This window comes from Lemur catta, chromosome 9 (assembly GCF_020740605.2).
Source record: "Lemur catta isolate mLemCat1 chromosome 9, mLemCat1.pri, whole genome shotgun sequence".
Classification (NCBI taxonomy): Eukaryota; Metazoa; Chordata; class Mammalia; order Primates; family Lemuridae; genus Lemur; species Lemur catta.
This window is the reverse complement of record NC_059136.1, coordinates 95283871-95301693: the sequence shown is the minus strand read 5'-3', so window position 1 is coordinate 95301693 and position 17823 is coordinate 95283871. Positions and strand designations below refer to the sequence as shown.

General features: G+C 37.1%; 1 protein-coding gene across 1 annotated transcript in view; it reads left to right on the top strand.

Moving 5' to 3' along the window:
* Positions 1 to 17823, top strand: part of RP1 (RP1 axonemal microtubule associated) — a 310551-nt gene that overhangs the window by 167640 nt on the left and 125088 nt on the right. The window contains exons 19-20 of the mRNA XM_045560987.1: positions 1775 to 1861; positions 17208 to 17340. Coding sequence (XP_045416943.1) covers positions 1775 to 1861; positions 17208 to 17340 — 220 coding nt within the window. The remainder of the gene's footprint in view (positions 1 to 1774; positions 1862 to 17207; positions 17341 to 17823) is intronic.

Sequence of the window (17823 nt, the reverse complement as noted above, 5' to 3'; positions counted from 1 at the left end):
GATTAAACAGAATTGGGTTCAGGTTTTACTTTTGGAACTCACTGTGTATCCAGCTGTGTATCCTTAGACAAATTACTTAACCTGTGAGTTTCTTCATCCTTTAAAGTAAACTCTTACAAAGGCCTTACTTTTCATCGGGCTGCTGTGCAGATTGGAAGAGACCGTGCACATCGGGTCCTTTCCCCTTGCTGACACTGAGCTGCATGGTATCTCTGTTCTGAAGTAACATGCAGATGGGCATGAAGTTACATATGCCTCAAAACCTGTCCAGATATCCCTTTATTGTTTTCACTTAGAATGTGGAGAAAGGGGAAGTGTAGGGCTAATAGATTCTTGAAACAATGAAAGACTATCTAAAGGTTGGCTTTCTTTTCAGACACAAACCAGGCCCAAACTGTGGGATAATTTCCTACTTCCTCTGGAAGGAAGAGCTAGCTTCTGAGTTCTGCCTGTGACACCGGCTCTAGGAATAAGGAAGTGGGGCAAAATTGGCTATGGGAGATTAACATCCTTCTGTTCCTTCCTTTCAGTCAATGCCAGTGCAATCCCTCTTGACCTGGTGTTGTAACAGGTCCAGGGCTGTTATAACTCTATAGTCCAGTGGGGAAAGTGGCGATAGGCACTTAAGTAAGAGAATTCTAAGCATGGAAAGTGGGTATGAAGGAGAGTTCTGACGGTTTCTGGGTCACCTAATCGTCCGAGCTCTTTCAGGGTCTAGTCCACGGGTAGGCAGTGATGCAAGTCAAACATAATACGCAAGTGCCTACCTCTATGCTAGAGGTAGATGGGTACCTGTAGTAGAAATAATGATATTGGCTATTATGTAAGCCATTAAATAATAAGGTGGTGTATTACATTTTTTAATCCTTACAGTTCAGTGTCCTGGATGTATTTTATTATAATGAAAATATCTGCATATAAATCCAGCTTCCTTGCTAGTTATACATTTCTTCTAGTTAGAGACTATGCCATCATTTTCATCTTTGTATACCTGTGATCTTGCACAATGCCTAGATAATTGTTTGAATAAAAATTTATTTAGTTGAGCTGAAAATTTTATGCCATATTACGACCATTCAAAAGATAAAGAAATTGAGGACCAGAGATTTGAAATAGCATGTTTTATGCAGTTTACAATAGCCTGCCTTCCAGCTGAGTCAAAGTTGATTCCAAAGTTGGTTCTTTACATTGATACCCAGATTAACAAATATTCTTGGGCCATGTCAAAAATTAACCAAGCACGCATACTCTGTGGTTTGTTTCTCTTCCTTGAACCTAGAACATCTGTATCTTAGCCTAGGAGTCAAAGATGAATGGATTTTCAGAGTAGAAGGGAGTTCTAGACTCATAGGTACCTTCCTTAAACTTGTAGAAATTACTATATTTAGCTTTTCTTTGATGAAAATAGCTTTTTTCCCCTTCTTAAAATAAGAACTCCTCTTTCTGTCGTTGGAACTCAAAGTGTTGGCTTCTAGTGAGAAATGTGTGGTAGTCAGAGAACTGAGCATATGTATGTTCTTTATCCTATTCTTTCATTTGACTCCATCTGCATATTTTTAGTTAAGTCTCATGATATTTCTTTCTCATATTCTGTTTCTATGAGATTCACTGATAGCTTCTTAAGAGCTATCATTTCTGGACTTTGAAAGGGTCCCTGAGAGGTTTTCAACTATCAGGAAGCAAAAAATGCATTTAGTATAAAGAAGAGAAAGAATTTTTTAATGTGCTTAATTTAAAACATTCTGATAATTTTTCTTCTTTGCATTTCATTAAGGTTGAATTAAGAAACACTGGAAAGATATATAAGATAAGGATAGGACATGATGGAACTAGTGAGCAACCTGAGTGGAACTTGCAGAAGGTAATCATGTTTTTTATTTTGTGTTTCATAGTTATTCTCTGATGAAAAGAAGCAAGCAGGTTATGTAAAGCAATGAGAATAATAACATATTTTTCTAATTACAGATGCTACTTGACTTACAGTGGGGTTATAGCCGAACGAACCTATAATTAATAAATTGTAAATATCCTCAGTTGAAAATGCATTTAATGCTAGCAACACAATACCAGGTCCCCTACTTATAGTGGTTTGACTTAAGATTTTTACAGCTTTATGATGGTGTGAAGTTGATATGCATGCAGTAGAAGCTGTAATCCCATTGTGGGTCATAAGGAGCTCCCCAGCTTACAGTGGGGTTACATCCCAATAAACCTATCATAAAGTTGAAAAATTGTAAGTTGAATCATGGTAAGTTGGGAAGCATCTATATTGTAAATAATATGAACAAAATTTTTGTGGACATAACACTCTACACAAATATGGTACATTCTTATGAAAGATATTTTTTTAAATAGCATATTTACAGTTATATTTGCAATTGTAATCTGTGTTCATAGGAGAAAATCTGAAGAATACAATGAAGTATAAGAACAAAAACAAGTTATTCACTGATCATTAGATGACCACTCTGGTGGCTCATTTTCTTCAAATCTTTTTCCTATGAATCTCCCACGTGCTCACACATGTCCTTGCACTCTCTCTCTCTCTCTCTGTATATATATGTATATACAATAATATGTATGTAAAATGTAAATATAAAATAAATCCCTGTACCAGATAATGATGTTTTTTGGTCAATGACAAACCACATATACCGCAGTGGTCCCATAAGATTAAAATGGAGGTGAAAAATTCCTATTGCTTAGTAGCCATCATGTTATTGCAGAACACATTACTCACGTATTTGTGGTGATGTTGGTGTAGGCAAACCTACTGAACTGCCAGTTGTATAAAAGTATAGCATATACAATTTTGTACAGTACATAATACTTGATAATGAACAGCTATGTTACTGGTTTATATAGTTACTATACTGTACACTTTTATGGTTACTTTAGAGTGTATTCCTTCTACTTTTTAAAAAGAAATTAACTTTAAAACAGCCTCAGATAGGTCCTTCAGGAGATATTCCAGAAAAAGGCAGTGCTATCATAGGAGATGACAGTTCTATGTGTGTCTTGCCCCTGAAGACCAGCCAGGAAGACAAGATGTGGAGGTGGAAGACAATGATGTTGATGATATTGACCTTGTGTAGGCCTAGGCTAATATGTGTGTTTGTGTCTTAGTTTTTAACAAAAAGGTTTAAAAAAAATATTTAATAGAAAAAAGCTTATAGAATAAGGATATAAAGAAAGTATTTTTGTACAGCTATACAGTGTACTTGTGTTTTAAACTGTTATAAAAGAGTCAAAAAGTTAAAAAATTTAAATTATAAAGTAAAAAGTTACAGTAAGCTAAGTTTAATTTTTTATTGAAGAAAAAATTGTTTATAAATTTAGCGTAGCCTAAGTGTACAGTGTTTATAAAGTCTACAGTAGTGTCCAGTAATGTCCTGGGCCTTCACATTCACTCACCACTCACTCACTGACTCACCCAGAGCAACTTCCAGTCCTGCAAGCTCCACCCACGGTAAGTGCTCTATACAGATATACCATTTTTTATCTTTTATATTTTTGCTGGACCTTTTTATTTAAATATGTTTAGATACTCAAATACCATTGTATTACAGTTGCCTATAGCATTCAGCACAGTAACATGCTGTACAGGTTTGTAGCCTACAAGCAATAAAGTCTTCCATATAGCCTAGGTGTGTAGTAGGCTAGAACATCTAGCCTTGCTTAAGTGTATGCTGATGTTTACACAATGGCAAAATTGCATAACAATGTATCCCTGTTGTTAAGCCATGCATGATGTATGATTGTACATATAAATATATGTATATGCATATTTATATGTATTTTGCCATTTTAATGAAATTGAATCATGCTGTGTATGAACTTTGGGATTCTGGTTTTTTTGTTGTTGTTTTTTGTTTTTACTTAATCATTGAAATAATGATAATAATGTTTGTTGAGTGGTGAACATATACTAGCTACCTTACAAATACTATTGTATTTCTCCCTAACAGTATCTCTCTGATGTAGATACTATTAATGTCCTGTTTTATAGAAGAGAAAAGTGGGGCTCGATAAAGTTAAATAATTTGCTTGAGATTACTTGGTAAATGGTCTTGTTGTATGTTGAACTCCAGAGACTGAGATCTTAAGGAGTATCATTGGGCCTTAAGTTTAGTTTCAAAAATAGATGGTAATTAAAATCTTAGAAGACTTGAGATTTCAATATAGAACTCAGATGACATAGTTTGAATCATAGAACATTTCTGCTCTCTAGCTTAACATACTATGTCTGTCACTGATTCCTTTACAGTACATGATATGTTATTCTAAAATGTTTGAGGTTTAAATTTTTAATATCAGTGATAGAATCTAGCAAAACATTATTTCATTTTAAATGTTACTTAATCTTATCTGTGGTTTTTGTTATTGTATCTTTGGTTGTGTAATGAAGAAAGTAAATGTAGAAAGTAAATGAAGAAAGAATATGTTAATTTTCCTGAAATGTTTATTATAGCCTTTCTTACTACCTGCCTAATATAGTGAAATATATTCTTATAGTACAGGAACCGGTAAATATGTTCCAGTCAGTAGTCAAGAAGTATCTGCTTAGCCCCTAATATATGCCCTGCATTGTGCTAGATGAGGAAAGAATGTGGTAGAATGGGAGGAAACCATATGTTGACTTTAAAGTTTTTATATTCAGAAGTATTGAAAGAGTTCAAAGGAGAGACAAACAATGACCTTTTAAGAAGATGCAAAAATCATGGAACCTGCAGAGTTTAGTAAAATTATAACCTATGTTTGTGAATTGCGAATTACTGAGAAAGACAACTCAGAACATTTTAGAAAAAACTTACATATGAGCATGGCTTGTGCTTTCTCTGGGGACTTTGAGTAACAATAGTGTTCCAGAGGTATAACAACATCACTGGGTAGTGATTCTCCAGTGGATGAAAACATCCCCAGCAGAAGCCATCCAAGGAGGGGGCACTCTGTCCTGGAACCAAGGGAAGCACCATCCATTCCTCTGATTGGTGGTAAAGGCTTCTGTGAAGAGCAAAGTGGGTAGAACATTAATTAATTGGTTTGGCAAATGAATTGAGCAACTAGAACTGTAGTTAAATCATCCAAGTGATGTGAAAGAAGGGGCTTTTCCTACAGCTTAATTTATTTTTTATTGTGAAGTGATTTTAAATTTCTAAAAAATTATACGAATGGAACAAAGAACTCCAATTTCACCCAGATTTCCCAGTTGTGAAGGATATACTCCATCTATTTTACTATTACCTGTTAAAATATGTGTGTCATTTGAGACTAACTGACATGATACCCAACGATACTTTGACTACATGAATATCTTATTCATCATAAAATTTTCACCCACTAATTTTACCACTGATGATTGTTGCTTGATTCAGTTATTACTATGATGGTTGCCAAGTGGTGATTTTTTTAATTCTATTGTCACTTCTCCATTTATTAACTGGCATCTTTACTATAAGGTAGAACTTTCCCTTCTTCCCACTTAAAAATTTGATTTATTTATTTATACCAGAATGGACTTGCAGATTCTTATTTTATTTGATGGGTTAATCTGTTTTTATCATAATTTATTTTGAAGCTGAGATCATCCTTACTTTGGCCCATTAAACTCCTATATCTTTTTGACATGTCACCATGCATTCTTGGAAGACTACTTTCTGACATCAAAAGATTTTTCAGGCTCATCTTGTAATTTCTTTTCTCCAGTCCTGGAATCAGCTATTTCTCAAGATGCCCTAGTTTAATTTAGTGGAGAATGGGATTTAGAAACCAGTATTTATGCGAGACATACAGAAAAGTATCTTTCCCCACTAATGCCCACTCACCTCATCCCAAAGGCCACTTTCCCTGGTGTGAGAAGCCAGCCATGCCCCTGCTTTCACAAGGTGCTCCCCAATAAATGTTTCCATGGTGAAATGAGTTTTTGAAACATTGAGTTTTTCATTGCTCTCTTGGAGAGTCACAAGGCAAATCAATATAGTAAAGGCTCTGAGATGCCGTGTGGTAAAGAAACCTGTTTAATGGCATTTCCAAAACTAAGTTCAGCAGGGGACCATATTTTTCGGGTAAAATCTATTACCATCCCATGAAATGAATATTGTGCATTACTGTAGGGGTTTTGTCCTGGTGGACAAAAAGGATCTTGAAGAGTGGAGGGGTATCCCTAAGAACATTTGGCGGCAGAAGGGAAAAGATATGACCATGAGGCAGAGGCGGCAACACACATGTATTATTGGGTGATGTCTTAACAAGTTTGAATGTGGACAAAGTCCCTTCCAGCAAGAGTCTGTCCAGAGGCTACAGTGTAGGTCTATACTCAGAAGGGTAGGAGGACAAGGAGGCTCCCTATGGAGTCTAGGTGATGTCCTCAAGCTCACAGCAGGGACATGTATCAGAGAACTCCAAAGTGCCCTTGCAGCTTGGGGCCTTATAAGTAAAGGCCCTATCCTACAAATGAGTAGAAGCTGCTGAATGAAGTTTTGTAGGTTTTGCAGAACAGGCAGTCTTTCAATGGTTAAAGATTTGCTTGTTGGCGCTAAGTTTTTATTGTGGTAAAAATTGTTTGGGCTATTTTTAAAGTTATCAGATTTTCAAAAATTTGAGTTTGAGGTATGACTACATGGTGAGTGCCAGGCGCACTGTCTGGGGAACGGACACGCTTGAGGCTCTGACTCAGGGGGATGGGCAGGACATGGGCAATGTATATAACCTGAGCTTTTGTACTCCCATAATAAGCTGAAATAAAAAAAATAATTGAGTTTGGTGCCCATGGGCTTTTGTCTTAATGAGTCTCAGCCTGCAAGAAGAAATAAACAATATGGGGGCCAATGTACAGGGGCTATCTTTGAGTCATTTATGTAACACTTATACACCAGAAAAAATGACTTAGGTTTGTATGAACCTAATCATGGTTAACAGTATACAGGGGTTTATAATTTATAGGATTTAGAAAATGACTAGATAATATATGAATTCACTCTTTTGAGCTCTGTAAGCCTGTGTATCGTTCTGGGAGAGGTGATCAACATGAGATGCCAAAGAGCCACTTTTAACCTAGGAACAGCTGGGTGGGTGAATTATTGAGTGATGATGCTATATCTAAGAGAAAATGATGTGTTGTCCATAGGTCTTGCCTTAACCGCTGCAGTGATACAAAATAAGAGTAAACATTGGTCTCTTCGTACAATCTGGGTGGAGAAACAAGATCAATTAACAAACATATGGTAATTAGAGGATGGTTAAATTCCCAACTCCATGTTGAAGCCCTAATAGCAGTAAGTTTCCAGTAAGAAAGATAAGTGTGTTCCCTGGAGGAACTCGGAAGGCTTGTGGACAAAAAGGATCTTGAAGAGTAGAGAGAGAGGTATGCTTAAGAGCAGAGCAGGGACAGATGGTGAGTAGAATGTTATTTGGAGATTCCATATTTCAGTTATCAGTGATGCTCACAGATTGTGACAAAATATTGCATACCTGCATATATAAAATGATTTGTTCCTCAGTAAGAGGGAAAGTGTTTACTTGCAGAGCTGAAATAGTTTCCTTGTATTTGAATGGTCTTTCAGTAGGCTGGAATTTTTCAGACACAAGTTGCTTGACCTTGTTTAGGTAGAGTCAGTTGGTGAATACATAGACTTCTAGATCTTTCCCATCTCTTGGATTCCTACGCAGGCATGGAGAAAGAATTCTGTATATATGACTACCATCTTCTGTCTGATAAACTCAAGTCATTATCTTTTCTCTCAGTACTTCACAGATGCACTGGAAGTTTATCGCTATGTAATACAAAGTTTATTTATCCATATTCATTTGTTCAGTGGCATAAGTCAGTAATATTTATGTCTTAGATATAGTCCTTTTAATCAGTATTTCCCTTTTCTTATACTGCATGGACTGTGCTAGTCAAATTATATTTCAGGACAGGTTAGGACCAAGGTAATTTTTTTTTTTAATACTTCGATGTGTCAGGAAGGCAGGAAGAGAGCATCAGGTTTCTCCTTCACTTTGGTGCTAAAATAAATAATAGCACAGATTCATAAAAGCATACAATTGTACTCATATTCAAAGTATTTTATCAAGTACTGCAACAGCAGCCACTATGTGGAAAGGATGCTGCTAGATATTTGAGTATGCTAGCATGACTAAGATATAGTTCTTGTCTTCCAAGAATTCATTTCACCATTAACCTGACTATAAACCAGATTGCGCGTTGGTTCTCTTTAGAGTTGTGATTTTAATTGTCTTATCCCAGTGAAAATGCCTCTTTCTCTCTTTACATCTGTCTTCCAAAAGATTTATGGAAGGAACTAAATTGATTTCTCCTTTACTCTCAGCTTCTGAGCAGAAAGGTTGGGTAATCTGACCTAGAAGTTATAACCTCAGTGTTGAATTCTAATATGCTAATTCAGGCATTGTAAGTACCACCATATGTCTGTTCCAGTCAGCTATTTTTAGGACATGTATTTAACTACTTGGCTGAAATTTTTAGAAGTAATCCAGGAATTTTAAGTTTCTGAGGAACTAAGAGTGAGTTTTAATGATAATGTTCTCTTGTGAAACAATTAATATTTCCTGTTGTAAATCAGCAGGGGGAGCTCAGCAAATGAACCTTAGTTTCTACTGAGGGCATTCCTAAAATTGTCTCTATTTATTTAGGAAATTAAAACAAATGCTGAATATTTTATGTGATAAAGACACTGCTGTTTCCTTAAACATTTTATTCGTTAGTTTAAAGGAAAAGTAGTATATGTTTCGATGAAAAAATGTTTTTAGAAATTCACCTTTTTTTCTATTCCTCATCTCTTCCAACATAAAGTTTGGCTTTGAAGCTTAATATCAGTGCATTTTTTTCTCAGCCATATTGAATTTTTCAGAGTATTCACATTTGACAGCTCTGTATCAGAGCTAAAGGAAAACTCAAGGCTTTGGATCTTTTTTAGTATAGATAGAATAATACTAGATGATGCTTTGACCTGAAAGCCAAAAGAAAATACCATTTTCAAAAAAGAGAATGGTTGGTTTTATAATGATCAAAAACTGCCCCTTGTGGACTGACAAAATGTGGAAGTCTGTCATTATTAGGACCTAGGGCCATGAAGGTTTCCCCCTTTGATGATGATGAACTGTTTATAACCAATAACCTTGTGGTGAGCAGTGAAAGCACTTATGGGATGTCGCTGTCTGGGGGAAGCCAGTGCTTCTAACAAGTGTTTGTTGAAGTTAGTCCTAGTGTCCCAAGTTATAATCGGTGAATCCTTTTTTGCACATCATTTAGATTTTGAACATGGACAGCTGCCCCCTTCATCATACTCTGGCAGTGTGGAGTTGTTAGTCTAGTGGTAGATCTGTGATATCATTCAGAGTTTAAACTTTTTTCCTTGATCATACTTTAGGGGCCTTTTCAGAGGTCTGACTTCCAATATCAGCCATATTAATAAACATTAACCAACCATGTTGTCTAGTGTCAAAAATACTGTTATAAAATATTAATCCAAGTCACCAAATTGATTCCAAGTAACAGGTAGCTTGGGCCCAAACTAAAATGCCTATAACTGAACATAGATAATAATTAACTTTGTATACTGAAAAAAAGAATGATAGAAATGTATTTTAGCAAATGCTGTTCCATAAAACTAATGATTTTTTTTGAATCTTAGGTTTCTTCTCTAGAGTTGACTTTGACTATTTCAAATTGAGGTAATAAACTTTAGAGTTGAAGTCAAAAGACTTGAAAGATGTTTAATTCCTAGAAAGTCATCCAATCACTTTTTCTTTAAGTTTTCCCTACTGTAAAATAGGGCTCAACAATACTTACCCTGATTATCTCAGAATTGTGGATAGCAAGTGAAAAAATTAAATAAAATTTAACCAGAACTCTTGATTTCCCCCACCCAACCTGCTTCTCCTTCAGTCTTACTCATCTGAGTAGGTGGTGTCACTATCCAACTAGTTATATAAACCAGAACCCTACAAGTTTTCCTACATTGTTTTATTTCCCTTGCCTTCAAAATCCAATCCCCCAGGAAATCCTCTATTGACTATATTGCTGAAACATGTCTCGATTTTGTCTATTTTTTTCTCCATCTTATTACCATCACTTTAGTCCCAGTTGCCATTTTATTCTCTCCTCTCAGCTGCAAAAGTCTCCTATAATAACCTTTCAGCTTCTGTTCTTTTCTCCCTGTATCCAGGCATCAAGGTGCAGCTCGAGTGATCTTTTATCAACATCAGTCAGATAATATCTCCCCCTGCTTAATCTCTCTCTGCCCGCCTCTGTGACTTTTTTTCTAACCACTCTGCCCTGGCTCACTCTGCTGGAGCTGTACTCGTCTTCTCCTGCCTCAGAGTGGCCATTGCCACACAACCTAAAGGGAGCCCCCAGTTGCTCTTGATCACATCAGCATGGCTTATTTTCCTTATAACACACCTCTTATCTGATATTTTATATTTGTTTATTGTTTGACCTCCACTAGAAAGTGAGAGGAGAATAGGAATTCTAAAGGAAAACAGGAAAAACTCTTCTAGACATAGGCCTAAGCAAAGAATTTATGACTAAGATCTCAAAGGCAAATACAGCAACAACAAAAATAAATAAATGGGACTTAATTAAACTAAAATGTGTCTGCACAGCAAATGAAATAATCAACAGTGTAAATAGACCATCTACAGAATGGGAGAAAATATTCACAAACTATACACCTGACAAGGACTCATATCCAGAATCTATAAAGAATGCAAATAAGTCAGCAAGAAAAACGCAAATAAACCCATCAAAAAGTGGGCAAAAGACATAAACAGATTTTCTTTCAAAAGATGATGGACAAATAGCCAAAAAACATATGAAAATATGGTCAACATCACTAATCATCAAGGAAATGCAAATTAAAACCACAATGAGATGCCACTTTACCTGTCAGAACAGCCATTTTTTAAAGGTCAAAAAACAATACATGTTGGTGTGGATGCAGTGAAAAAGGAACACTTATACACTGTTGGTGGGAATGTAAACTTTCACATCCTCTATGGAGAACAGCATGGAGACTCCTCAAAGAACTAAAAGTAGACCTACCATTTGATCCAGCAGTCCCACTACTGGGTATCTACCCAAAGCAAAAGAAGTCATTTTATTAAAAAGACACCTGCACCCAAATGTTTACCACAGCACAATTCATGATTGTAAAGATATGGAATCAACCTAAGTGCCCATCAGCTGATGTGTGGATAAAGAAAATGTGGTATGTATATACCACAGAGTATTACTCAGCCATAAAAAGGAATGAAAGAATGTCTTTGACATCAACTTCGATGGAACTGGAGACTATTATCCAAAATGGAGTATCTCAGGAATGGAATAACAAATACTACATGTTCTCTCTTATAAGTGAGAGCTACACAAGGGGTATATATGGTCATAAAGTGGTGTGATGGACATTGAGAACTAAGAAGGGGACAGGGTGGAAGGCAGGTGAAGGATAAAAATCTACCTATCAGATACAATGTATGCTATTCTGGTGACAGGTGCACTAAAAGCCCTGACTTCATTAAATAATTCACCCATGTGACAAAAAACACTTGTGCCCCCTAAATGTATTGAAATTTTTAAAAAGATAAGGATTTTAGAACACTTTCACCCTCTTCCTTTTACCCTCTTACTTTATATTACACCTACTTTTCAGTCTTTTTAGTGTTTCTTATATTTTATCTCAAGATGGTATATAATTGAAAAAATAATGCAGTATTCATCTTTTTAAAGTAATTTTATGTTTTATTTATTTTCATAACCAGACTTAAAACCATAATTAGTTTCCAAATATATGGGCTGGAATTTCTTTGACCAAAAGAAAAGAAGAAAATAAATAGCCCGGAGAGTTTCAGAGGCTTGGCCTCCTCACACACAGTCAGTAGTAAGATAAGGCCGGGGCCCCTTCTCCTTGCTCCTCACCTCGTGCTTTCTCCAGTGTCTAGGCTGCCTCTGCGGCACGTGCTATACATTAACTGGATACATTGAGTCACGTGGAATAGGAACTCTGAACTCTCTGGGCCTTCTTGATTCTGCTGAGCCTTTGAATTGAAGTGTGTTGTAGGTTTCGGTGAATTTGTTATTATTTTTAACCTACCACTACTTAAAATAACCTACTTGAAATGAGCTCCAGCCAGTCTTGAGATTAGCTAAACTAAGTAAGAAATGGCTTTTTGTTTTTTTTAAGTTTTAAAGTATCTTGTAAATATTTTCAGTTCCTTTTTTATTTTCAGTTACTTCTTCAGTTGAGGGTTCTAGAAAGAACCACAGAACGGAAAAAGCAAGTTCTGAAATGCAGTAAGAAAAATAGTTTGTTGTTGAGGATTTTCTAGTTCAATGAACAGCAGGAAGCACCAGCTTCTTCTTACAAAATCTCCAGTCAAATGTTTAATCTCAAAGGACTCCAGCAGTTTAGAGAAACATTCTAAAAGTTGTGCCAGCTTATTTGAACCAAAGATAAATTCATGCATTTGATAGTTCCTCAGTCAATTGTAAATACCATAATTGATCCCCCTGTACAGTCCTTGTAACAAATAGGGTATCATCACAAGGCACAGAATGAGAAATAAGGAGACTTAGAGTCAGGCTTTGACTTTGTATCTGATTTTCAAGAACACTTGAAGTGTTCTCTGAGAACACATTTAAAGCTTATTATATTTTCATATTTCTGTCTCCATAAAAAGAAATACTAATGACTGACATCAGAACTCACTCCTCCCCCCCCCAGATCTTGTAGAGTACTGTAAATGCTTTATGTTCAGCAAATGTTTTGGTGACTATTTGTGTTTACTTTTTAGAGAAATCTTTGTATAAATTGAATATATAATGAGAATAGCAGTATTACAAATTCCTTTGTTTTATAAAACAAAGGTTTATAACATTTCAGAGTAAGATCTCTAAAAGCATTTTTCTCAACCTTTCTCATCCTAATATATGCTTTTTCTTATTATCCAGTGTTTATCTTATATAGTGTCCAGCAGGCACTGGGCCACATGTGTAGCTCTCAGAAAATATTGACTTTGGTTGTATATAATTTCTACTCCAAAAAAAGATAAGATTAAATAAGGCTGGGCACAGTGGCTCACACCGGTAATTCCAGCAGTTTGGGAGGCCAAGGCAGGAGGATTGTTTGAGGCCAGGAGTTCAACACCAGCCTGGACAACATAGCGAGACCCTGTCTCTACAAAAAAAAAAAAAATTTAAACATTAAAAAATTTTAAGAAAAGTAAATTTAGGATTAAATACAAATATGGAGATTGTTTTGTAAAACAAAGTAAAATAGAAATATAGATGGTGGCAATTGTTGTTGGTTATTAATTACATTTAGTCTCAATCCTAACAGGCAGGAAAAATGTGGAGCCAGGCCAGGGCAGAGGGCAGCTGGCTCACTCTGTCCTCATGACCCTGAGTGTTCCGGCCACAGTCATGGCCCTCCTTCCAGCCCACCTGGACATGATCCTTGCTCCGTTGGTTGTGTTAGTTGACAGAAAAGTTAGGCACTGAGGACAGGAGAGGACTAAAGGAAGGACATAAAAGAAGAGGTAAAGTCTTGAAAAAGAGTTGGGATCGTGCCAGTTCCTACAGTTTAGAGAGGAATGGACACCATTTTACTTATATATTCTTGCCTGAGCCATAAAGGACCAGAATCGGAGCCATCTTAGGGAAAGCATGAAGGGATTATACAGGGATATAGGAGACCAGGAGACTAGAAGCACTGGAGATCTTTCTTGGGGTGATGGGATGATTAGGAGAGAGAGCTTAGAGTATAGCTTTGGGATTCAAAGACTTTGGAGGTTTCTTTCTTTTGCAATGAGAAGTTTTGTCTTTTGTTTATGAACTCCTTAACTGATGAGCTAGAGAATTCAAGGAGGGGCCCAGAAGAGAGGAAGCAGGAGAAGCTACCTCAGATTGGCTAAGGGAAAGAGAGGCAAAGGAGGCTGTTGTGTGTCTGCCCAGAGAGTCCTGGTCAGCTCACCCAAGTAGAGTAGGAGTCAGGGATTTGGAATAGAATTTCTCTTTCTGGTAGTAAATAACTGAGCATTTGGCTGAAGTTTCCCTTTTACAGTCTCTAGGAGGATGTTGGAGAGTGAGGAACTATAAACAATCCCAAATAATAGTTAAGAATTCTGTTCTCTAATCTCTGTGATTAATTTTGAGACTATTTTTACTAATAACAATAAACATTTATTGAGCACTCAGTGGTATACATTATCACTTTTAATGTTTACACTATAACAAGGTAGATAGTAGTATTATCCCAATTGAGAAAATTGAGTATTTGAGAATATAAGCAATTCCCAATACCACATAGCTAGCACGTGGATCTGAAAAGAAGTGGTCTGACTCCTAGTCACATGAACCACCCTCTTACTGCCAACTGGGAAAATCAGATGTTCTGAAATGAAGCTCTCTTAACAATATTCCTGGATATCACCACCCACTCTTTACAAAGTTCTGCATGGGGAAATAACTTCCTCTGTCTAATCATTTACAGTTTACAAACTGTTTTCCATAAGGTGTTTTGGTCTCATTTTATTACATAAAGTGCTCTTCAACCTGGCGAGACAGGTTACGAGCTAATTTTGCAAATGAGAGTCTGAAGATCACAAGTCATCTTGTGGAACTTTTACAAAACCAAGGCCATATACCTACCTAGTAAGTAGAAAGGCCAGAACATAAACCAAGGTCTTTTCATTAAAATCCAGGTTTGTTTCATTTGCCACATGTTTTTTACTGTGTCCCGCTACTAGCTACTATATGACTCTACTGCATCGTTTATTGTCATGTATTTGTGTTATTATCATGGACTTTACACATTTTTATTTGACAATAATTTCGTCATTCCTTCATTTTTCCAACTTGCTTATTCAGTGTCCCAGGTGGCCGGAACCTGTCCCAGCAGCTCGGTGTGCACAGCAGGAGCCACGCTGAGCGGACACCATCCCATCACAAGATGCACTCACACACACCCACGCTCGCTCGCGTTGGGGTCATGTAGACATGCCCATTCACCCAATGTGCGCATCTTTAGGTGGGAAGAAACTGGAAGGCCCAGAGAAAACACATGCAAACTCCACACAGATAGTGGCCCCAGCCAGAGCTGATATTTTTGGTCATCAGAACAACACTGAATGAAACAATGTTGTTTGAGGACCTGCTGTACTTCAAGGTGAAGGCTTCAAGCCCAGAATCTAAGAGATTCCCATTCACCTGTTTATAACCCTCATTTATCTGAAACATCTGTTTTATCTGAAATTATTCTTATTGTATCATGACCTTTGCGTTATTCTGAATTCCTGCAAAACTTCGTCTGTATTAATAAGTGTGTATTTATATGCTGCTTCAATGTAGCCTTGTAACCGAACTCAGGTCTGCTGCGTGCTGCTCGAAAGCCAAACTCGAGAGATCAGTTGGTGGAAGGAAAAGCAGGATTATTCAAAAGGCAGAAACCTGAGGAGATGGTGGACTAATGTCCCAAAGACCATCTCAAGTTCCTTAGGCTGACTGAAGGGTTATTAAAGGGGAAAGGGGCTGGCTGCATGCAGGTCAGCATGCCTTGTTCTGTTGGTTCTCTCCAGTAAAGGGCCATCTGACTGTGTGACTGGTGTCAGATAGACTACAACAGAACTGAAGATTAACTGCTCAGGATTTTCCTTGGAGAGAGTGGGTCCCACAATCTTGGTTCTGTAGTTAACTGCTCAAGGCTTGTTCCTGAAATTCTTAAGCAAACACACAATTAGGCATTGTAAAAGAAAGAGTGATCATTTGCTTCAAGATAGAGTGACTGCAACTGTTACAGTCTCATGTTATTTAAATATTTTGGGTCTATACCTCAGAGATAATCTATAAAATTTCTTTGATGGTAAAGACAGTTTCTTCTTGTCAAACTCCCAAACATGCCAGTGCAGTGCTGTGTGCATCCATCGTAAGAAATGTGGCTACGAAGAAGCTAAGGGTCTGTATGCCCTTCTCAGCGTCAGCCTCTTGCACACATATAGCAGGGGCTGGGAACTCCCCTGCACCCTTGGTTAGCTCTTTTTGTTTAGGAATTCTCTTTGCTGGTCCTTGAGAGGTATGTCCCTCTGCATATTAATAGCTCAGGGACTTATCACTTTTTTATCCCAAATAAAGCAAAGTAATAAATATAACAGGCTCTGGGAAGGAAGGGAAATAGAAAGTATTAAATACCCTCTCTCATTGCTGAGGATTTTTTAGATTTTAAACCATAGGTAGGACTGTTGAAAAAGTTGTGAGCAATGTGCAAAATGATCAAACTTCTGTTTTAGAATAATCTCTCGTTAAACAGCCTAAAGGAAGGGTTAGAGGGGAGCAAGAATGGCAGTGAGTTATGGCAGCAAGCTCTAAGAATAACCCACCTGAGAAGTGGTGGCACCTGCTCCTAAGGCCAGGAGGCAGAGGAAATTGAGAAGGGACAGTGACTTATTTAGAAGACTTAACTATTATCTTAAAAGGACAAGGATATTTCATCCATTGGTGATGGGAGGGAAGCAAACAATTGTGAAATTCCATCTGGAAGTCCTCTGCTAGTCCGTAAAAGGAAAAGGGGAAGAGAAAGGGAAGGGGGCCTTTGTGTGAGATACCCACCAAAGGGGCAGGGGCTAATGAGGGGTCTGTCGAGGATTCATTGAGCAGGAGGCAAAGGCAACTGGCCTCGTGCTGGGAAGTGCAGGCATTTTGGCTGCGGCAACTGAGGGCTTATTCAGAGCTCACAGATGTTATAAATATACTTAAAAGGCATTAGAGATTTTTGAAAAATTCTTCTTTATGACTTGCTTTGATGTATAATACAAACACAAAAATCTTTTTTGGAGTTCCTCCTATAGATTGCTTTTTTTGGTCACTACCACAGGCGAAATTGAGAACTTTGAATCAGGCCGTCTGTTTCAAATCTCCAAGCCTCCATTGTCATATCTATAAAATTGTAAGAATTTTACCAATCTAAGTGGTGATAGTTAAAGATAGTGAAAATAAATCATGAAACGTAATACTTGGTAAATAATAATTGCCTAAGAAGCAACAGCCGCTAGTAATACCACTATTACTAACAACAGTTGCCGCCACCCTCATCAGAATGTGCAATACATTTTAGCAATCCTTGGGGTACATTTTGAATTTGGGTTCTATGAGAAGTTGGAAATCACAACGTACCCATTTTTTCTTCTAATCCCAGGTGACCATGCAACATTTGAAAAGCAAGAAGATCTTCGATTTTGTAGCAAACATGAGGCTCTCTCGGATTCAAGCAGAAGGGGACATTGTCTGTGAGCTTCCTGTAGTAAAAAGAGGACAAGCTATTTTTCCATGTGTGTTATTAATCTTCAGTAGCATATATTCCATATACAAATTGGTTTATAGTTGCTTAAATTTCCTTCTGAACTATTTATAGAATATTTTTCCTACTTCTAAGAGAGTTATTTTATCCATTGAGAAGTGACTTTTTTAGTGTTACAGCATGAGTCACTGGTGGATCTGGGATTAAATGTAATCTCACAGTGGTTCTTGTGGCCCAGCTACAGTCACAGAGGCTGAGGCTGTGATAGATAAGAAATGTCATGGCTGCGCCTCACCTAACTTTGCCTGGGGCCAGCTGGCCTCCTCCTGCCAGCACCTCACTTTTGATTTATTTCCTCATCAAACCTTATATCATTTTAAACTTCAAGCATCATGTGCAATAACATTGTCTCCCTAGCCACTAAAATACTAAGCACTAAATGTCCTCCTAAGTCATATAGGGAAGAACAGCCTTTAAAAAAAAATCTTTTATTTTTCTTTCTGAAAAAGCTATA